We start from the raw sequence: 23,714 nt of genomic DNA, 5'->3' as shown, positions 1-23,714 counted from the left end.
AACATAGGCAGAATTTCTAAAATTGTCAATTTTCATCCGATTAACTTAAACTTTGAAGACGGTTTGCATATCGGGTCACTGAAATCAACCACTAATTATTTTTGAGGTCAAAAGGATGCTCCACTGAGTGCCATGCTACTTTGTTCAGTTTTGCCAAGTGTCCCTCTATGAGTGATTTTTCATTTGTGTGATGGTTTGTCTGTCTGTCCGCTCACTTATACTTGCCTACAGGTCACAATTTTAAACCGATCTTCACGAAACTTCACCAAATAGTAGAGTTCTTGGTCTAACAAAATCCTATATATTTTTCAGGTCAAAAGGTCAACATAGGCTAAAGGTCAACAACAATTTCAAATTTCTAAAATCCTCAATTTTCATCCAATTGACTTGAAATTTGAAAAAGCTAACTGAATTTAGTTTAATTATGTCAGCTAACTGAATTCAACCACCAACTATTTTTGAGATTAGCTTAGGCCAAAAGGTCAACATAGGCCAAAGGTCAACAACGATTTCAAATTTCTAAAATCCTCATTTTTCATGCGATACACTTGAAATTTGAATGGGATTTACATATCAGTTAACTGAATTCAACCGACAACTATTTTGAGATCAACATAGGCCAAAAGGTCAACATAGGCCAAAGGTCAACCACTTTTTTTCCAATTTCCAAGCCAGGGTGAGTCTTGTGTGCCATGCTACCTTGTTCTGTTTTGCCAAGTGTCACTCTATGAGTGATTTTTCATTTGTCTGTTTGTTTGTCTCTCTGTCTGTTTGTCTGTCCGCACAGATTAAATATGATTTTCTCTGCAACTGTTGGTCCGATTGACAGGAAATTTTCACCATAGGTGCATCTCCTCCTGTATAATTTTTTTAAATGATAATTATGACGCCATAGGTCACGTGATATTGGTGCCCTCTTGGAAAACCCGAAAATTTGCACCTCTATATATCCAAAAGCGCAGCTTAGAAAAAAAAAATGAGACATGGCTCATTGTAAAGAACTCTCCATGGGAAATAACATATGTTAACGGTGATGTCAAAGGTTCCTCCATTATGACGTCATAATTCGACAAGTACCAAACTTCATCTAATCAAGATGAAATTTCTTGAGCATCATCTATTGATAAATTGGTGGAGAAAAATAAATAATGACGTCATTGGTCACATGGTTCGGCCGCCATATTTGTTTAAACACAAAAGCCTTAAAAACCACTAAAAACACGTCCTGGCGACGGTCTGCAATCTCTGATTGCTCTTTCTTGTTGAATTTGTTGAGGGTACAAGCCTTTAACTCACCTACCCTTCCTCAAAATACGCAGCAGGATTTTTAACATCCACTAGATGGATAAAAGTGAAGTCACGAAAAATGGAACACTTTCATTTTTCTCAATACAGGGCTTGATATTTTCTTATTACAAATAAAATATCCACTATTTTACACTTGTATGATGTGTAATGGGGTCTCCTCTACCTGCAGAGACAACTTCAGTGCAATATAACAATTTTTGGTTTTTGCGTGACAGGTTAAAGGCCAAAAAAGGGGGGTATTTTTGGCATTAAAATGTAAAGTAGTTAGACTATGACATTTCTTTGATCAACTATTATTAGCAGGAAGGTTTTGAGGTGTCTCCTTATTTTTTATGTAAAATTTAAATGCTAAGGTTTATTTCAGTGAAAAAATTATCGTTCTACCCCTCTTCATTGCGGAGTAATTGAGATGGGAAGATGGCGCTATTTTCAAAGTGACCTCAATTTGAGTGGTACTAATTATCACTCTACTCCTTTACAAATGGCAAGTAACAGAATAACTATATCTTTTGCATTTTTCTGTTGTAGATACCATTCTCTGTTGAAGTCTATAAGTAAAATTCAATCAACATATCACATCATAAAAATTTTTGTATGAGAAAATCATCAAAAAATTTCCGTCCCTTATGTCACGTCCGTCACACCCTAATTTATTCAAAAAGTAAGAGTTACAAAAATATGAAAAAATATGCCTGAGACAGCTTCAACCATTAGCTGTTCTCAAACATCAAACTTCAACACCACGTCAGCTGGATCAGCACCACACCACGTCGGCCCGGTCAGCACCACACCACGTCGGCCCGGTCAGCACCACACCACGTCGGCCCGGTCAGCACCACACAATGGCGGCCCAGTCAGCACCATACCACGGCGGCCCGGTCAGCACCATACCACGTCGGCCCGGTCAGCACCACACCACATCGGCCCGGTCAGCACCACACCACATCGGCCCGGTCAGCACTACACCACATCGGCCCGGTCGGCCCGGAGCCTGGCACGAAGTCCAAGGACATCAGCATGTCATCCGAAAACAGCTCCGGTTGGTGTGAACCACTCGGTCAATGACGCGTTATGACATGGCGAGTTGCCATGTAATTGGCTTGTCATTGGCTTGACATGGTGGTGCATAATGCAAGTAATGTGGAAAATAGCCATTTATTGTTGATAAACTATCCTTGTTGAGTGTCAAAATTAGATTTTCACTTACCTTGATGTAATTTCATGTTGTCAGGTTGTCACAGTTTACAACTGACATGTTTGATGTGTTTCTGTTATTTGTTCTCAGCTTTCATAGATTTTAGAAAGACTGGTATCATGTAAAGAATTTCTGTCATGCAAACTATCATTTATTATGGAAAAGTAACAAGTATCTTATGATTTCCATACATTGTCGCTTATGTCACGTCCGTCACACTGAGGTGATATTGCCTTTAATGTTAAAATACACTGTACTTGGTGAACTAAGAGGGGTATATCGTATAAAGACATGAGGCATACAATAGATTTTGAGAGTATTTTGTACTCATGACCCCTAAAATTTGCCAGAGGAAAACTTTTCATGGTAGATTGTGGTAGAGGGACACAATATGGCAACACCAGCAAACCAATGTTACATTTTTCCATCACAGACTTACACTTAGTATTTTTTTCTGATAGTTTTCACCCCTCTGCATCTTCAAATTCCAAGAAAATAATATTAATTAGAGTTAAACATTGCTCGGCACATGATCTTATCAGTGTGATGGACGTGACATAAGATATTGAATTGTCTAATTCACAAGCCTCCATTTTAAAAGCAAGGCAAGCCGTTATCTTCTAATCATTATTTTTGTACACGTGGACCCTCATACTCTAAAATAAAGCAACAGACAAACTGTTTAAAGGTAGAAAATTTTCCACTGCTGATTTTTACATAAGTGTTCCATTTTTCGTGACTTCACTCATAAGACTAGTTGATGGGACACCTGGTTTAACTTCATCTTTTTTTCTTTTTTTTTGTATACTGAATCGAGGCTCGTGAAAGAGCTAACATTTACTTCACAAACAAATCAACCAGACAAACAAAATATATAAAAAGAGGGAGCGGAAAACAAGATTGGGAGAGAAGGGGAAGCACACAAACACAACATTTGAGAGCAGGGAGATGTGTGGAAGGGAGAGGGCTTGGGGGGAGGAGGCGTGGGAAGGGGGGGGGGGGGGGGGAGGGAATAGTATAAAACACAAGGACACCAAGGACTTCCAGGACAGAAGTTGGTATTTCAAAAAAGTGGAATTGGGGTGAAATTAGCGGGGGTAGAAAAGATCAAGGTTTTGGATGGGGGAAGATAAGAGATGGTGGTGAACAGCTGTTTTAAAGACCTGGAGGGTGGAGTGGGATTGAAGAGAGTGAGGGAGTTTGTTCCAGAGGCAGGAGAAAAGAGGAATGAAGGAGTGAAGGTGAGCAGAGAGTCTTGATTTTGGCAGTTTGACCATAAGAGGGTTGCAGGCAGATCTTGTGCGACCTGTAGGAATATTTGCGGGACAGAGCCCAGAGAGAGCTGGGGGGGCAAGGCCAGAGAGGAGTCGGTAGAAGACGGAAAGACCACCAACCTGCATGCGGTGAGTGAGTGAGAGGCCCTTGGAGTTAGCTTCATCGCGGGAGATTCCAATGATTCTGAATGCTTTGGTTTCAACAGCGTTAAGACGAGCTAGGTGTGAGGCAGGAGCACCAGCCCAGAGGGGAGAGCAGTATTCCATTGAGCTGCGGATGAAAGCCTTGTATGTGGTGAGGAGCTCAGGTGTGCCAAGGAAGGACTTCGCACGACGGAGGATGCCCAGTCGGCGACTGGCTTTGGAGGCCAGATTTGAAATGTGGTTTTCCCAGGAAAGATCATGGCAGATAGTGAGACCCAAAAGCTTGAGTGACAGAACTTCTTGGAGAGGATTATTCAGAAAGTGGATGGGAGGGTTGTCCAGTCGGTCTTTTCGGAGAGACATCGTAAGAGTGTGAGATTTGTCAGGATTGAAAGACATGTTCCCCTTGTTTGCCCAGTCTGTGATTTTGTCCAGGTCTGCAGAGAGTGAGGAGGCTGCAGACTGCCGATCTGAGGCATGAGGAATGGAGCGGCAGAGAGTAGAGTCATCAGCAAAGAGATACAGAGGATTTTCAAGAGAGTCAGAGAGATCATTGATGAAGACCAGAAAAAGCACAGGGCCCAGAACACTGCCTTGTGGAACTCCAGCCTGAACAGGCAGAGGAGATGAGAGAAACCCATTCAGGGCCACACGTTGACTACGACTCGAGAGGAAGTCCGCCAGCCATGCGTGGAGATTTCCATGGATACCAAAAGAGGAGAGTTTGGTGAGCAGAGCGGGGTGCCAGACCGTATCGAAGGCACGTGATATGTCAAGGGAGACTGCTCTAATTTCTTGTTTGGCATTGAGGACCTCCATCCATTGTTGAGAAAGCAGAAGCAGCATGTCCAGAGTAGAGTGTCCAGGTCTGAAACCAAATTGATGATCAGAGATCAAGCCATTGGAGAAGAGGAAAGATTTCATATCTGAAGCAATGATGGATTCCATGACTTTGCTGATAATTGGGAGAAGGCTGATTGGTCTGTAGTTGCTGGGATCTGTTTTTGCACCTTTTTTGTGCAAAGCGGTGATGTTGGCAGATTTCCAAGCAGATGGAAGATGACCTTGAGCAAAAGAGAGGGTGAAGAGAACAGAGAGAGGGAGTGAAAGAGCGGAAGATCAGGATTTTAGGACCCGTGGGCTGATGCCGTCAGGTCCAGTTGCAGAATCCGAGTCGAGGGTTGACAGAAACTTTTCCACCTTGTCAGGAGGAAAGGACACAGAGTCCAGGAGCAGCTGGGTACGACTGGGTACGGTGGGTACAGAGAGGGATGGGTTTGGGACACAAGATTTAGAGGCAAACACAGAGTTGAGGCATTCAACTTTTTCACGTGCGGAGTCAGCCGTGTGGCCATTTGAGGTGAGGGAGGGGATGGAGGGGGAACAAACACCAGAAACAGATTTGACCAGACGCCACCAGGATTTGGAAGAGGGAGACAGATAAGAGAGTTCGGTCCTGAGAACGGAGAGATATTGTTTCCTGGCTCTCCTGAGGGTGGACACACACTTGTTTCGGGCTTTGTGAAAGGAAATGAGATTTCCTTGCATTGGATTTGCTTTCCAGGAGACGAAAGCAAGTTGTTTCTGGGCAATAGCCTCACCACAAGATTCCGTGTACCATGGACGGGAGGAAGGGTATGACAACAGAAGACGAGATGGGATAAATCTGTGCATGAGAGAGAGCAGTTTGCTTTGGAAGAATTCCCAGGAAGAATTTATGTCAGACGCAGTAGAGATGGGAGACCAGTCCAGATGATTGATGGCTGCTTGAAGACCATGCCAGTTGGCCTGAGTGAAATGCCAGACTCGTCGACGCTGAGGAGGCTCTCTGAGAATGGTCAGAGAGATGTCCACTGCAACAAGCACATGATCAGAAGAGCCGATTGGAGCAGAAGAAGAGCAGCAGACATTTTCAGGGAAGTTAGTCATACCCAAGTCCAGAAGAGAAGATGCTCCGTTTTTTTTTTTTTTTTTTTTTTTTGTATACAAGATCGAGGCTCGTGAAAGAGCAAACATTAATCACACAAAAAGACAAACCGACACACAAAACACAAAAAACAAGGGGAGCGGCAGACAAGATGGGGAGAGAGGGGGGAGGACACAAAAGAGAGGGGGAAGAAGGGGAAGGACACAAACACAACATTTGAGAGCAGGGACATCGGGAGGACTTGGGGGGAGGTGGGAGAGGATTAAAACATATGAACACTGCAAGGACTCTGGGGTGAATTACCGGGGATAGAAAATATCAAGGTTTTCGATGGGGGAAGATAAGAGATGGTGGTGAACAGCTGTTTTAAAGACCTGGAGGGAGGAGTGGGATTGAAGGGAGTGGGGGAGTTTGTTCCAGAGGCGGGAGAAAAGGGGAATGAAAGAGTGAAGGTGAGCAGAGAGCCTAGACTTTGGCAGTTTAACCATAAGAGGGTTGCAGGCAGATCTTGTGCGACCTGAAGGAATATTGGGGGGACAGAGCACAGAGAGAGCTGGGGGAGCAAGGCCGGAGAGGAGTCGGTAGAAGACAGAAAGACCACCAACCTGCCTGCGGTGAGTGAGTGAAAGGCCCTCGGCGTTGACTACATCGCAGGAGATTCCAATGATTCTGAAAGCTTTGGCCTCAACAGCGTGAAGCCGAGCAAGGTGTGAGGCAGGAGCACCAGCCCAGAGGGGGGAACAGTATTCCATTGAGCTGCGGATGAAAGCCTTGTATGTGGTGAGGAGCTCAGGTGTGCCAAGGAAGGACTTCGCACGACGGAGGATGCCCAGTCGGCGACTGGCTTTGGAGGCCAGCTTGGAAATGTGGTTTTCCCAAGAAAGATCATGGCAGATAGTGAGACCCAAAAGCTTGAGCGACACAACTTCTTGGAGAGGATTGTTGAGAAAGTAGATGGGAGGGTTGTCCAGTCGGTCCTTTCGGAGAGACATTGTAAGAGTGTGAGATTTGTCAGGATTGAAAGACATGTTCCACTTGTTTGACCAGTCTGTGATTTTGTCCAGGTCTGCAGAGAGTGAGGAGGCTGCAGACTGCCGATCTGAGGGATGAGGAATGGAGCGACAGAGAGTAGAGTCGTCAGCAAAGAGATAGAGAGGATTTTCAAGAGAGTCAGAGAGATCATTGATGAAGACCAGAAAAAGCACAGGGCCCAGAACACTACCTTGGGGAACTCCAGCCTGAACAGGAAGAGGAGATGAGAGAAACCCATTCAGGGCCACACGTTGACTACGACCAGAGAGGAAGTCCGCCAGCCATGCGTGGAGATTTCCATGGATACCAAAGGAGGAGAGTTTGGAGAGCAGAGCAGGGTGCCAGACCGTATCGAAGGCACGTGAAATGTCAAGGGAGACAGCTCTAATTTCCTGTTTGGCGTTGAGGACCTCCATCCATTTTTGAGAAAGCAGAAGCAGCATGTCCAGAGTAGAGTGACCAGGTCTGAAACCAAATTGATGATCAGAGATCAAGCCATTGGAGAAGAGGAAAGATTTAATATCTGAAGCAATGATGGATTCCATGACTTTGCTGATAATTGGGAGAAGGCTGATTGGTCTGTAGTTGCTGGGATCTGTTTTTGCACCTTTTTTGTGCAAAGCGGTGATGTTGGCTGATTTCCAAGCAGATGGCAGATGACCTTGAGCAAAAGAGAGGGTGAAGAGAACAGAAAGAGGGAGTGCAAGAGCAGAAGAACATGATTTTAGGACCCGTGGGCTGATGCCGTCAGGACAAAGTCCTGACAAGTCCAAGATGGCATCCCAAGGTGACATCCTGATCCACTAAAATGACTCTGTCGAATCGTAGTCAACCTAGAGAGATTTTTTCAGTGTGTATACCTAGGTTTAAGGCACCCAGGAAATCATCAAAATTACTTAAATAAGCACAAAGTAATCAGGTAATCCAGTAAGCCAGGTTTACCAGCCCATTAGGCATTTGTTGTCTTATACAGTTAGTCGCTATTCATCGTCTTCCTCCGACTCCGTTGACTGAAATCCGGGTCGGGAAATTGACAGATTGTGTCAGTCCCAGTGAGTCACAGAAGTCCTTTGCTGAAGAGCCATGGCTGGTGAGAGAGGTACCCACACCCAGCCAACTGGCATGGTGACAGTTGAAATCACCACATATGAGGAAGAGAGAGGTTTTTTTTTTTTTTTTTTTTTTTTTTTTGTATACAAGATCGAGGCTCGTGAAAGAGCTAACATTTATCACACAAAAAGACAAACCGACACACAAAACACAAAAAACAAGGGGAGCGGCAGACAAGATGGGGAGAGAGGGGGAAGGACACAAAAGAGAGGGGGAAGAGGGGGAAGGACACAAACACAACATTTGAGAGCAGGGGCATCGGGAGGACTTGGGGGGAGGTGGGAGAGGAATAAAACATATGAACACTGCAAGGACTCTGGGGTGAATTACCGGGGGTAGAAAAGATCAAGGTTTTCGTTGGGGGAAGATAAGAGATGGTGGTGAACAGCTGTTTTAAAGACCTGGAGGGAGGAGTGGGATTGAAGGGAGTGGGGGAGTTTGTTCCAGAGGCGGGAGAAAAGGGGAATGAAAGAGTGAAGGTGAGCAGAGAGCCTAGACTTTGGCAGTTTAACCATAAGAGGGTTGCAGGCAGATCTTGTGCGACCTGAAGGAATATTGGGGGGACAGAGCACAGAGAGAGCTGGGGGAGCAAGGCCGGAGAGGAGTCGGTAGAAGACAGAAAGACCACCAACCTGCCTGCGGTGAGTGAGTGAAAGGCCCTCGGTGTTGACTACATCGCAGGAGATTCCAATGATTCTGAAAGCTTTGGCCTCAACAGCGTGAGGCCAAAGGGTAGATAGAAGTTGGTCCATATTCTCAGACAGCGAGATGTAGATGGAGTCATCACTGTTTGGTGGACGGTACAACACACATATGAACAAAAGGTGGGAGCGAAGGGGAAGCCGTAGCCAAAGGTATTCCTGGGGGTGAGGTGGAGAGAGGGCAGTGCAGGGCGAGTGAGGAAGAGAGTTTTTTATAAAGATAGCAACCCCACCTCCAGGACGAGGCTCAGGTCTATCATACCGGAGGAGGGAGTAACCTGGGAGAGATACCAAGGAATCAGAGACATCATGAAGGAGGAAAGTTTCTGTTAAGCAGATCACGTCTGGTTTGTCAGAAGCAACCTGTATGGAGAGATCAGACAAGTTTGAGCGAAGGCCCTGGATGTTTGAGGTCCATACTGTTAAGGAAGAGGAAGGGGGAGCATCGGATACAGAACAGGGGGGGGAGCGGTAGGGTAAGATGTGGAAGAGGAGGAAGAGGTAGGGAGAGCTGTTGAAGGTGTGTCGGAGATTAAAGAATAGCTTGGAGAAAGGGAAGAATGGGGCAGACAAAAGGTTTGATGGTGATTGGGAGAGGCGCAGTGAGGTGTTATTTGACGAGGGGGAAGAGCGAGGCAGAAGGTTGAGGGAGATGAAGGTGAAAGTTGGAAGGGGGAAGAAGCGGGGAGGATGCTTTGAGGAGGAGGGGTGAGAGGGGAGTCTAGGAGGGGAGGAGCGAGGGAGAGTCTCGGAGGGGAGGGGTGTGGGGGGAGATTTGAAAGGAATGGGTGATTGGGAAGATTTGGAGGGGAGGGGCAAGGGGGAAGATTTGAAAGAGATGGGTGATGGGGATGATTTGGAGGGGAGGGGCAAGGGGGTAGATTTAGAAGGGAGGGGTGATGGGAAATGGGATTTTGGGGTGATGGGATTTTGAAAAGTGTACGATTAATGGGAAACGAACATTTATTGCAAAATGAGTTTCTTGAGACATTCGAGTCAAAAATACGTTTGAGGACGCTGGAGGGAGGATGGAGTGCTGGAGAGTTTAGGGAATGAATGAAAGATGCACTATAAGAGATGGAATTTTTTTTTGGAATGAATAGATTTGGTGAGCAAGTCGAAAGCATCCTTTTATAGAAGAAGAAGAAAAAGGTGTTATAGAATATGACAGAATACAGGTCTTCAGGGGACAGATTAGACATTTTTTAACAACGTGATCACGTGATCACAAACAACGTGGTCGAAGAACGAACGAACAAATAAGAACGAATAAACGAATAAGAACAGAAGGAATTTTTTTTTTGAGATTTTTAAAACAAGGAAGTATGGGATGAAAAGACCGTGAAAAACAGAGACCGGAAAGTAATTGCAGTGCGATCGGAGAACCGCTGAGACAAAAACAAAGCCTCAAGCCAAGGTCGGACATGGTAGCCTAGTACTACACTTAGGCCTCAGAATACGCGATAAGAAAGACCGACGATTCTGTACACAGGTATGAAAAACCAACCCCAAGAATACTATAAAAGACACCCCAATAAGTACATACTGTTATTTGTTATTTCCAAGAGAAAGATACAGTTTCGACAAAAACACAATTTTGAAAAGTTACTTAACTTCGAAAGCGAGCGCGCATGGACAGCTTTGAAGAGACGAGACCTCCAATCTTGCGCATGCGCAGCAATCTAAGGGCCGGCGCACTTTGCAATTCAATACCCTATTTACGAAGCACCAATCGGACAGTTTATAGTTGCCTTTGAAACCAAACCAAGATAGCCCGCTGGTAAATGTGCTCCACCTGCACCATCCTGTCAGGTCAAATGGACAGTTGAGATGTCTGAACAGATTTAATCCTCTGGCAACAGTTATGGGCTGAATGAGGTATGCTAACCACCATGAGGTATGCTAATCACTGTAAGGTATGCGCTGGCATGCTAAGCACCGTGAGGTATACTCACCTCCATTATGTATGCTTACTACTACTGTGAGGTGTCCTAAGTTGGACTAAACTCCGTGAGGTATGCTAAGGTATACTATAACCACTGTGAAGTATGCTAAAGTATGCTGACTTTTTCAAGAGATCTAGTTTAGGAGGTAGAACAATGGATCTAATCAATAAGATGATGATTGAGGTACAGTCACGTGAAAAAGTAAGTACACCCCATGTAAAGTTTTGACTTTTTCAACATATTTCAACATACAGCTATTTGATCTTCATTTCAACAATATTGATAGATAAAGGTGATATAATATAACAAATATCATGAAACATTTACATTTTGTCATCCATTGTATAACTTAAATAAACATAAATGCAAATTTTGCATGTGGAAAAAGTAAGTACACCCTTGGCTCTAATAGGTGGTATTGCCCCCCTTTGGCAGAAACAACCTCAAGTAGGCATTTCTTATAACTGTCTACCAGTCTCTTACATCGACTGGGAGAAATTTTTGCCCACTCCTCCATGCAGAATTCTTTCAGCTGTGCGATGTTTGAGGGGTTTCTTGCATGCACAGCTCGTTTCAAATCCCCCCACAACATCTCGATGGGATTTAGATCCGGGCTTTGGCTTGGCCATTCCAGAACCCTCCATTTCTTTCTTTTCAGCCATTCCTTGGTGGATTTACTGGTATGTTTAGGGTCATTGTCATGTTGCAAGGTCCACCTTCAGTTGAGCTTCAACTTTCCGACAGATGACCTCACATTATCCTCAAGCACCCTCTGGTACAATGAAGAATTCATAGTGGATTATATGATGGTGAGCTGCCCAGGCCCTGATGCAGCAAAGCTGCCCCAAACCATAATATTTCCACCACCATGCTTTACAGTTGGTATCAGGTTCTTGTGGTCAAAAGCTGTCTTTGGTTTTCGCCAAACATGTCTTCTGGTACTGTGGCCAAATAGCTCTACCTTTGACTCATCTGTCCAGAACACATTGTTCCAGAAGTGCTGGTCTTTGCCTAGGTGTTCATTGGCAAACTTTGGTCTTGCCCTGATGTTCTTTCTGGACAGCAAAGGTTTCCTCCTGGCACACCTCCCATGTAGATCAAATCTGTGCAGCCTCCTTCTAATGGTAGACTCATGCACTTTGACATCAACAGTGGCAAGAGCTACCTGTAGGTCCCGTGATGACATTCTGGGGTTCTCAGAGACTTCTTTCAGCATCTTGAGGTCTGCTCTTGAGCTGAACTTGCTGGGGCAGCCTGGCCTGAACAAGTTGGCAGTTGTTTGGAATCTTCTCCACTTGTAGATGATCTTCCAGACAGTCGAATGATTGATTTCAAATTGTTTGGAGATCTTTTAAAATCCCTTCCCAGACTCATAGGCATCTGTAACCTTCTTTCTGAAGGGCTCAGAGAGCTCTTTTGATCTAGGCATGGTGAGGCTGCACACTTCAACAACAAAGAGCAAACCAAACTAAATGTCTGAGGTTTAAATAAGACCGGTTCCTCCAAGATCCTCTCCAACGACGTTCTAATCATTTGCACCTGAGCTGGTGCACCTGATTCTAATTTTAGGTATTTGAAGTAGTGATAAATGTAGGGGTGTACTTACTTTTTCCACATGCAAAATTTGCATTTATGTTTATTTAAATTATACAATGGATGACAAAATGTAAATGTTTCATGATATTTGTTATATTATATCACCTTTATCTTTCAATATTGTTGAAATGAAGATCAAATATCTGTATGTGGAAAAAGTCAAAACTTTACATGGGGTGTACTTACTTTTTCACGTGACTGTATGTTGGTGGAGGTAAGCTAACCACCGCCTCAATCAACATCCTGTTGGTTTCATCCATCGTTCCACCTCTCCATCTGTCCATCTACACAGATTGACACTAGCTTTGACCACCTCGACTAGTCATTCATTCTATCTCAGAAATGTAGCCAACATATGTAAACTGTTGAGAAGATCAAAAAGATTCTGCATCAGTCCTTGTACAAATTCATTGTAAACCTCACTTTACCCCCCCCCCTGCCCCCCCCCCAGCCTCGTGGTCACCACCTTCCTTTGCTCGAGGGCCCCAAGACAAAAGACGTGACGGACACCGGAGGCGCGTGTCAAACCACGCCTAGCCTGCACGTTCCTCACCGCCCGCCCACTCACCTCCTGTCCAACCACTGGTTGCTTATTGGTAAGGCACAGATGCCTATTGTTCCGGATTTTTATGCAGAGTCGAGGCTCGTGGAAGAGCTAGAACACAGAGCAGATCAGGAGGCTGTTGCCAGAACAAAAGCAACAGCAGAAAGAGAAGGGGGAAATGCCAACAGTAGGGCTGAGGGAGAAAATAAATGGAGATGGACAACAACGGATGCACAGGTAAAGGTTGAGGGGTAGGGGAGAATGCAGGGGGTGGATATGACGAGTATATAAATATTTTTTGGGGGAAAGGGGGGTTAACGGTTGTAGAAAAGATCATGGTTTTGGATTGGGGATGATTCGAGATGGTGGTGAACATCTGTCTTGAAGATCTGGAGAGAAAAATGAGATTGAATAGAATGTGGAAGTTGGTTCCACAGGGAAAAAAGGGGAACAAATGAGTGGAGGTGAACAGTGATTCTGGATTTTGGGAATTTCGCCAGAAGGTGGGTGATGGTGGACCGTGTTTGCCCTGCAGAAACATGGGGTAAGTGAGGGGAGAGTTAGGGGGAGGGGAGAGGGACAAATCATGGAAAGGACAGAGGGTGCAAGACCAGAAAGGAGACAGAAGAAGATCCTGTCGGCGATGGTAAAGTGTTAGACCCATAGACTCAGCTTCCTCGTGGGAAGTTCCAATGATCTTGAAGGCCTTGGTTTCCATGGCGTCAAGCTGAGCAAGGTGTGAGGCAGGGTCACCGGCCTAGAGAGGAGAGCAGTACTCCATCAAGCTGTGGATGAATGCCTTTATCTGTATCTCTTCTTGTTTTACTTATATGCACTTCTGAACCGCTGGACGGAATGAGTTGAAAACCAGTGGTCATACCCGTGGGATTCCAATGAAGCTTTTAGGCCGTTTAAAAAAATCATAGCCTCGGGGATTCAGTATGGGGGGAAGACGCCAATTCTCTCAATGTAAATATTGTCACGGCCGTGGGTCTTCAACAACCGATGCGCACTCCGGGAGGTGAAGGGATGAGAGATCTCCGTGGACATCCATTAATTTGAGCAACCAATCAGCGCCTCAGACACATGACTGGAGAATCAGCCTATCAGAAGAAGCCGAGCAAACCGTTACAGGCGATTCACTGCTTATAACGATTTAATTGCGTGGATTCCAAACATTACAATCCTTAACGGGTTTGTTTCGATGATCTCCGTGCTTTGGAGTTCTGTTCTCCGATTACCACACAATTGTTTTTTGCCATCCCTTGAATGGACATTAAAAGGGGTATCCCGTCTGCCGGCATTAGTTGGTGGAGGTTAAAGATCCCATGGTGTCCTTCGTGAAGAGTAAGCAAAATATCACCGGCACCCTGAACAAATGACAACTCCTGCTGTAACCTACTCGGTAGAACTTCAGGCCGGGCCAGCCGCTTGTGAAGGATTTGGGCGAAAAACTTTCTCCAGCGTACCCCACGATAAGGTAGGGATAATGGTGGCTGTTTAAGAACATCTTGGGTGATAGGTTCACATCTTGTGAAGTGCAGGTCTGCATTATCCCATTTTTTGATGAGACTTTCTTCTTGTTTATCAGTTTGCCCTGTGTTTTTTTGTTTTTGTTTTTAACATCAGGCCACCATGAGATGCCTTTGCCTTCCCAAGCTGCACTTCTCGATGTTCTTCCTGAGCCAGTGGCAAAGCCAGAAGAGAGCTTCATTCCTGGCGAAGGACACAGCCAATCAGAACAGGTGTCTGACCTTGTCTCATTGAATTATAACATTTTACCATCTTTTTTATTTTTCATCCAGTGACCCCTCTTGGATTTGCTCTTGACCCTTCCCCCGTGGTGGAAAAGACAATTAATAAAATCTTGCCTCACCTAACACAACCATCTTACTTACAGGTTCGTGTTTCTTCCCATTCTCTCTCATTCTCTCATTCTCTCTCTCTCCCTCTCTCTCTCTCTCTCTCTCTCTCTCTCTCTCTCTCTCTCTCTCTCTCTCTCTCTCTCTCTCTCTCTCCTTTTTTTTCATTCCATTCCTTGTATCAAACTGTGACGTCACTGTAAGTTTGTTGCCTTTTTCATCCGCACCTAAGGTGGGCGGAGGATTTGTCTGTCTCTCTGTTTGTCTGTGAGCAGAATATCTCAAAAAGTTATGGATGGATTCGGACAAAACTTGGTGGACAGGTTGGATGCATGACAAAGACAAATTGATTCGATTTAGGTGAAGATCAGGATACGAGAATTTTCTTTAATCCTCCAACTGATTCTTCACCATTGAGAGATGTGGCCAAAAACGATATATAGCATGATATTTCAAAAAGTTGTGGACGACTTATGACGAGCAAGAGTTGGGTAGAGAACAAGAAGCCGATTAGATTTTGGTTAAGGTCCAGATGCAGATCCGGCCTATGATTAGAATAGAAAATATAAACTTTTCAGCCTGGCATAGGCATGCGCTCTATCGAGTGCCGTTATAGACTCCCTCTTTTTTCTTTTTTTCAAACATTGCTCTGCCATAAGCCTTGATTTTTATCGAAATAAATTACCAACCTAGAAAAAACCTTTAACATTTCCAGATTCTATTTACGTCTTATGGACCTCTGTTAATGTGGTGACACTTTGCAAATTATTCTTTGAGACACATTTCCACTATTGACAACCTAAAAACCCAATGAAGCATTTAACTCACTCATGACTTCAGTTTTGATGGAACTTATGCACCAGTGATTTGATTAAAGAAGAGCAAAGTTCATGTATCCGCACATGACACCATGTTATGCAGTTGAGTGGCGAAGTGGCGAAGACTAAGTGTAACTCTTCCCTCAGTGTGGCACCTTCCCTCATCGCTCCCCCACCCCACCTACTCCCCACCTTCCTTCACACTCAACCTCCATAGGATCCACCTGTACATCTTTCTTCTGTTTATGTGTGTTTACACAGAACAATCCTTCTGGATAATTTGACATGGACCAGTGGCTGTAATTCTGAGTTTTTGAGATCCTCCTCTTAGCCCTTAAAATGCCAAAAATGTCAACAATGTCATTGTCTTTGGTCCTTTTTTGCAGGAAGCAAAAAGGCAGAATCATGCCCAGAGGCAGAATGATGCTCATGGTGAGGAAGCATCACGGAAGGTGAACGATAGACCAAAAGAGCTTGCTCAGGCGGATGAGCCACAAAACCCTTTAAGTACCCTATTTGACCTGCTCGGGATGGCTCACTTCTGGACCATTGTGGGAATGTTTCTTGTCGCTGGATGGTTCACTTTCATTGTCACGTATCCAAAGGTAATCAAAAATATGTTGGACTCCGGTTTATATAAACCGTCCACGTGTTTCATTTACAAAGTTCGGCACAAATGCATGTGTTTTAAAAGGAATAGCTAAAATTACCAAAATTATTTTCTCATTGTGAGAGAACTGTGGGAAGGGTGAAGATATGGGTCAATTAGGAGGTGAATAAAATGAGGTGAACTGTTTACTTCCATCTCAAATCTATTCCCCCAGACCATTCAGCAGCAGCAAAATGCTCAGCAGCAGATTTTACAGAAACAGCTTGAAGAGCAGCTTCAGCGGCTTGCTCTTGGTGGGAATCGCTTGTCCGAAAGTGACTCTTCATCTCACACTCTTGACAGCACTCCCGCAAACACTCCACAGTCGTCTTCACCTTGCACTTCCTGCAACTTGGATTGCACGGCTTCATCGCATTCGGATGGCAACTGCTCTGGAACGTTGCAACTCCAGAGCCAGGGTGAGTCTTGTGAGACACTGTTCATTACACTTTGAAGACCAGTGTGAGCTTACGAAACAACATATTGTTTGACAGGTTTAGGCTGAGAAAGAAAGATTTTGCATCGACTGACAAAGGTAAAAATGGGGATTACAGTATACAGTGCCCTCCATAAGTATTGGAAGAGTGAAGTCAAATTTGTTATTATTGCTATATACTGTCGGACGTCACTATTTGCGGTTCTGCTATTCGCGGGTGATAAAATACGACCTGTTTCTCTATTCGCGAAAAAGTGTCCAACAAATTCGCGGGTTTGTTTCTATTCACGGCCGTGTTCCGCGAAATCGAAGGTTTTTTTTCTATTCGAAGCAGTGTTCCGTGAAGTCGATTTTTTTTTTTCCCTATTCACGGCCATATTCCGCGAATTCGCGGTTTTTCAGGGTCGCAAAAAAAAAAAATCACAAGCTGTTTCGGTATTTACCTTCATATACGGTATTTATCAAACCTTCGTGGATTATCGTCGACATTCTCTGGATTTGCCTCACCTTTCGTGGATTTTGCCTCTCTATTCATCGATTTTCGTGACTCGGGAACCTATCCCCCCTTTTTCCATTGAAATAATGCCCCGCTATTCACTGGTTTCGCTATTCACGGATTTTCCAGGATTGTATCCCCCGCGAATAGCGGGGTCCAAGGGTACTCAATACATTTGGGTTTGAGATCAAAATATGAATGAGATAATAGTAGAGAAGGTCAGCTTTTATTTCTTGGTATTTCTATGGATTTATATTTATCCATTGTAGAACAATAGCACTTTTTATGTTCAGTTCCCCCATTTTGGGTAAGCACAAGTATTGGAACAAATGACTGACAGGTGTTTGTTGTTGCTCAGGTGTTTCTTGTTGTATTGATTGTTCACACATAAAAGAGCTGTGAATGTCGAGTCGAGTCTTTGTTTTAGCCCCTGCTTTGTCCTTTGAAGTTAGTAGGCATAAAGCAATATGAAGAACAGAGAACTGTCTATGAAAGAAAAGCAAACAATTTGGAAGATGAAAGAACAGAATAATTCAATTAGAACTATATAGCACAATACTGAGCATAGCAAATACAACAATTTGGAATATCTTGGAAAAGAAAGAAACCACTAGTGTACTTAACAATAGACAATGGCCAGATCAGCCAAGGAAAACAACTGCAGTTGATGACAGTAAAATCATCAGCGCTGTTAAGAAAAACCCTAAAACGACTGTCAGTGACATCACCAACAACCTCCAGAATGCAGGGGTGAATCTACCATTCATGGAAGACTTCGACAGCAGAATTACAAAGGCTACACCACAAAATGTAAACCTCTCATCAGCACCAAAAATTGAAAGGCCAGATTAAAATTTGCCAACAAGTACAGAGGTGAGCCAGTTTAGTTCTGGAACAGAGTTTTATGGACAGATGAGACCAAGATAAACATTTATCAAAGCGATGGAAAGGGGAAAGTGTGGAGAACGGAAGGAACTGCATGTGATCCAAAACATACAACCTCATCTGAAACACCCCAAAACAAACATCAACTGAAAATGGCTGCAGTAAAGGCTTGGCAAACCATCTCAAAGAAAGACACCAAGAGTTTGGTGATGTCACTGGGTCACAGGCTTGATGCAGTTATTACATGCAAGGGATTATGCAACCAAATACTATCTATTATACTACTTTGATTCACTTTGATTCATATTCATCTTTTGATCTCACTTCATTATACAGTGATAAATTTTACTTCACTGTTCCAATACTTAACGAGGGTACTGTATATCACAGGAAACGTACTCACTTTTGAGCTGTCTAATCTGTGGTTGATTCCTGATGAACTGTTTTCCTCGTTCTTTCGCATATGACCATGCTTTAGAGAGACAACAGAGAAGCTGTGCAGTGTGCTAGCAATTGCTTGTGAGTAGTGTAATAATGTTGCTTCTGGGACACCTCCGTTTAACATGGGAAATCCCTATCTAATGTCATTTACCCCCTTGTCTTTTTCAAAAATCATAAACACCTCTATTTCTCCCACCCTCATCTTTATGAACCTTTTGTCTGTAGTACCTATCCTTAATGTTGTTCATTAGACCACTCAAACACTACAAATATTTGTTTTCTCTTTTAGACCTATCATCCTTCTTCTACATATCATCTGGCAGATTAATCTTTGACCCACTCAAACATTGACCCATTCATTTCCATATTAATTCTTTCCCTCCCTCATTGCCCCTAAACACCTATATTTCTCTCACCCTGTTCTTTACGAACCTTCTAACCTTTTGACATGTTATCCTTATTCATTAGACCACTTAAACACCTGTGATCCTTCTGACCTCATGGACCTTTTAACCTTTTACTCTTAATATCATCTGGTGAATATAACCCACTCAAACAACGACCCTACAAATATTTGTTTATGCGTGGGAAATAATTTAATTCTCCTACAACTCTCTTCACCATCTAATATATTAACAAAAAATATGTTTGAGTTTGGTTCTTTATTAAGATATTTTAACTGAGCTAAGATAAAATGGTAAACCTCCCTCAATGTTCTTGCTTGAGCGCCTCCAGTGCCACATACCATTTTTAAATTAAAGTATATATTTTCCTGACAACCATCAAAGTTTTCCGTCCACTCAAAAATATTTCCATCTTTTTTACCCAATTCACCGGTATTTAAATTAATTCTCTTATTTGTTTTGTGAACTTTTTTACCAGTTGCCTTTTCAATTATACCTATTTGATATTTTTCACATTCATTATGTTTTCCATTTATATACCAAGGTTGATTACACCTCCACTCTTTAGTCTGGTTGATACTTGGTTCTATCATTTATATAATAGTAAAAAAGGCGGCGGTAGCCCGTTAAAATCCCCAACCCCCCCCCCCTTTTTAACTTATCACTTATATATATCTTATCACTTATATATATCTTATCACTTATGTATATCTTATCACTTATATATATCTTATCACTTATATATATATCTTATCACTTATATACTTATATAACCATAAGGGAGACTATCAATTCCATTTTCTAAAATAAACCTCTTATCATCAAAAGCCCCCAATGCTTTCTTATTTATCTCTTCTGAATATAATTGATGTTTATAACTTCTTATTCCATTAATCTTTCTAAACTCTTCTTTCTTTGTTGTTAAACAGTTATAATAATCCTTAAAGTTTATTGTTTCTTTAATAACATTTTTCTTTACACCTTTTAACTTCTTATCAGTCTTTTCAACGTTATTCACAATGTATTTATAAGCATAAGCCTTTGACCTCAATCCCACAAATTCACTCATAACATTTCCTCCTAATTCATCCTTGAACTTTCCAATCACCTTTTTATTTTTAGAAGAGAACAACTCACTCTCTGGACTGTAATTACTCGTGTCATAGATATTAATGTCTCTTTTCATGTCTGAATAAACATCGTTGGTATTAATTTTCAAAATAAAACTATCTGTATCCATATAAAGTAGATTAACATCATTTTGATATTTCTTCCTCAAGTTATTATAAAAGTAATCATACATTAATGACTTTGATAAATCAAGAATTGTTGTTCCAATATAAATAGGTTTGTTCATTTCAATACTCTCTTTAATCAAATGGATCGCACAAAAGTTCTCAGTAAAGACCTCAGCTCGAGTAAAACTCGGTCTATTAATTAATTTTGATGCTTGTTCCCAAGATGTTGATAGTCTGATATTTTGTCTTTTCCTCACATTCTCCATAGTCTTACCAAAGACCGCATTTATTCATCAATTTATAAAAGTCTTTCTCAAAATCTGTTTTTGACTCTGTTCTTCTTTGTGTATTAAAATCAATGTACCCCTTTAACCAATGACTTTGATTGAACTTTAGAACCCTATGGATCTTCTCTACTCTTAGACCTTTTGATAAATATTGTCGCAAATTTCTTTGGTGTAGAACATAATTTTTCTTGTTATATAATGTAGTAAGTAATTTTTCTGTTGATTCACCTATATCAAACGATCGTTGATAATCACTCAACCATTCTTTCTTTGGACTTGCTTTCTCACAAGCAAATGGGAGATCTTTGTGTAGGTTATGGAGTTCCTCTGGATATTTTAAATCAATTTCAAAATAATAACCAACTTTTTCTTCATCCAATTCTTTTTGTGTAGAGATACATACATCTTGTAAAACGTTTTTGTAGTCTTTTTCCTTTACCCATCTAAGTTTTCCATAAGGAAGAGCCTGAGACATTGCCCAGCCATACAGGTTGTTCGCGTCATAGTACATCAAGTAAGAACTCTCTTTCGTTGGATCATAATTTGGAAGATATTTGTTATTTGCTTTTGCGTATCTACTCGAGCAGACTTGTGAAATTCCACCTCTTTTTGCCTTTTCAATCATCAAAAGCATATCAACATCGGTTATCAAATCCAAATCTTGTTTTGTCATTTTCAACATCGCACTCCAGGCCAATCCAGGTGCTGTGTAGTAGTGAGCAGGATCCAATCCATATCCAGTGCGACAAACAGATCTAAAGGCTTCAAATACATCGGCCAATAAAAGCACATCAGTTTTGAGATACAAATCGTGATACTCGCCAAGATTCTTGATGTTATATTTTTCCCAAACATTTTGTGCGTGTACATAATCTTTATCAGATATATGACTATTATTTAATTTGTTATAGAAATTTTCTTTTGAAGGAAGTTGTGTTTCATTGAATCTCTCAAATGAGTCCATATAGTCATAGGGGTAAATTCCCTTTTGTGTTAGAAAATCTTTATCTAAAAAATACTCTGAAAGACATGGAAACTCTTTTAGATTTTGAACCAAGTTAACCAATGGACTTGCCATGAATTTAAATGTATCAAGAAATCTGATATGAGTAATAGGAGATGTGTGAATTGTTTTTGTGAATGAAATGTATTTCTGATCCGTGTTTGGAATTGCTGAGATACTTCCAGAAGTCTTTGAGAGTTCCTTGATAAATAGATGTGTATCATAATGAGCGTTGTTATGAAGAAAGACAGGAATGAAAGAGGGGAGTTGATAATTAATATTACAACTTTGATGAGCCGGACCTCTATATTTACCAGTGAGATGACAATGGTCTCTAACCTTTAGACCTTTACCAATTTTCTCCTCACAAATATGACAGACATTGTTTTTTATAAATTCCCTTTTTTCTTTACTTGTTAAGGACATTGGTTTATTGGTTTCTCTCATTATCTTGGTTAATCGAACACAGTCTTTTTCTAGTCGTTTCACAAACTCCTCTGGGGTATTTGAGCCTCTATACATCTCTAACTTGTTATATTTATCACCAACGGATGATTTGATATAATAACAAAAACCACAAGGAGTATGTTTTTGATATTTATTTGTGTATGATTCTTTTGGATCTTGAGAAGCAGTATCAATTTTTTCTAAAATACTTTCAAAATCAGCATATATAACAAATGGATGTTTGATCTTTTTATTTTCATCTTTGAATGTGATCTTTGAGCCTTCTTTAGGCATATTGATTACCGTTGATTTATGTTCGCCACAATAATTTGAATGTTTATCTAATCTTTCTTGTGAATTGAAGAAGTTAAGACAACGCAAACAAATATATATTTTATTTGTTCTCTTACAGACTTGTGGTTTTATTAATTTAGCAATATCTTTGATGTATGTATAATGTGAATTTTCGTCTGAATTAAAATATAGAAGATTAATATGAGTTTGTTTACAATTGTCAGAAAGCTTTAAAACCTGAATGTTGTTTGTTTCTGTTAGACCATAAACATTAACTGATAAATTATTCATCTTTTCAAATTTAGGAATATCATTTAAAATCATCGGAAACTTTAGATCTTTCGTATTTAATGTATTCTCATATTTTTTATAATGAGATACTCTTTCATCATGAAAATGTGGAGGATGTAAGTGTGCTAAAATAGACCAGAGAAAACATTTATTGTCTTTATTTTTGATATTGATAACTGCTTTTCTATTTTTGATAACACTGGGTAAATCAATGTAAGAAGAAGCTTTTAGAGGATCTGATTTAAGAATATGAATGTCTATGTAAATAATTTTTCCTATATTGAATCCACTTCCTACGATTGAATTATCCACATCTTGCTCTTGTTTAATAAGTTCATCATAGACTCCTGATGTTTTAAAATCTTGATATGAAGATATAAAGTGTGGCTCAGTTCTCATGTATGGTGCATCTATAACTCCTTCATCCTTTGTCATTTCTAATTTTACTCCCATATAAAATTTAAGTGGTTTCATTTCCTTTAGTGTTTTTTCAATCAACGTTTGAACAGCAGGTTTAACTATTTCTACAGCATCAACTATAGACTCTGGTTCAGGAGGTTTGAAGTTAAAGACTCTTATTTTAATATGTCCTTTGAATGCTCCATCAGAGTTTTTAGTTGTGATAAAATTTGATAAATGTAGATTTGTTTTAAGATGTATTTTGAAGCCTTTCTTGAGGATATTTTTATTACATGTAGAACAGTGTTTTGTTTCAGGTGGAAGAGGGGAAAGTTTGTTTAAAATGTTGTATGTATGTTTTGCGGTGAGAATATGTCAGAGGTGGGCGGTCCGCTTCGAAAGTCCGCTTATCCGCTTATCCGCTGCAGCGGACTAACGTTTTCGAAGCGGATAAGCGAATCTGGACAACCCCCGGAAACCGAAGCGGATAAGCGTAAGCGGACTACCGAAAAATTAAAGCGCATCGCGATTCGCCAAATCAGCTGTTAGCCTGAGCCATTACTCTAGAATTGTGAATATTTATTTAAGTGAATAATAAGTGAAACCCTAACAACTCGGCTCTCGCCCAATCTCTTCCCGCTCGAGTTCCGTGATGCTTGGGTAACTCTGTTTCTCAGGCATAACACGCCGCTCCCGAGCTCTGCCTCGGTCGAGCGCGTTGCGACATAACGCATTATATCATAATGTTATGTTCACGTCATGGTTTACGGCATGTTCACGACACCATGACGAATAAACGGCAGTCCGTTGGCCCGCCATCTTGTTGACTTGTTTGTGTCTGAATAACCAAACGTTACACGCGTGTTCAGCTACGGGTCGGACATCCTCAGGCCTAAGAGGTCGGCCCTGGCTGCACCGAATTTCGAGGCCCTCGTCTTCATGAAGGGCAACCTCCAAATCCTCAAGAAGGCCCACGAGGTGGAGGAG

General features: G+C 41.8%; 1 protein-coding gene across 2 annotated transcripts in view; it reads left to right on the top strand.

Annotated features, from left to right (window-relative positions):
• LOC137426769 (serine/threonine-protein kinase/endoribonuclease IRE1) overlaps positions 1 to 23,714 on the top strand; it is a 102,968-nt gene that overhangs the window by 38,112 nt on the left and 41,142 nt on the right. For both annotated transcript variants that reach the window (XM_068115634.2, XM_068115635.2), the window contains exons 10-13: positions 12,685 to 12,829; positions 14,407 to 14,522; positions 15,844 to 16,062; positions 16,282 to 16,525. In XM_068115634.2, the coding sequence (XP_067971735.2) occupies positions 12,685 to 12,829; positions 14,407 to 14,522; positions 15,844 to 16,062; positions 16,282 to 16,525 (724 nt within the window). The remainder of the gene's footprint in view (positions 1 to 12,684; positions 12,830 to 14,406; positions 14,523 to 15,843; positions 16,063 to 16,281; positions 16,526 to 23,714) is intronic.

Source organism: Myxine glutinosa, chromosome 5, assembly GCF_964187855.1.
Source record: "Myxine glutinosa chromosome 5, kmMyxGlut1.1, whole genome shotgun sequence".
Taxonomy (NCBI): domain Eukaryota; kingdom Metazoa; phylum Chordata; class Myxini; order Myxiniformes; family Myxinidae; genus Myxine; species Myxine glutinosa.
Note: the sequence above shows the minus strand (reverse complement) of the source record. Positions and strands in the feature narration are given on the sequence as shown.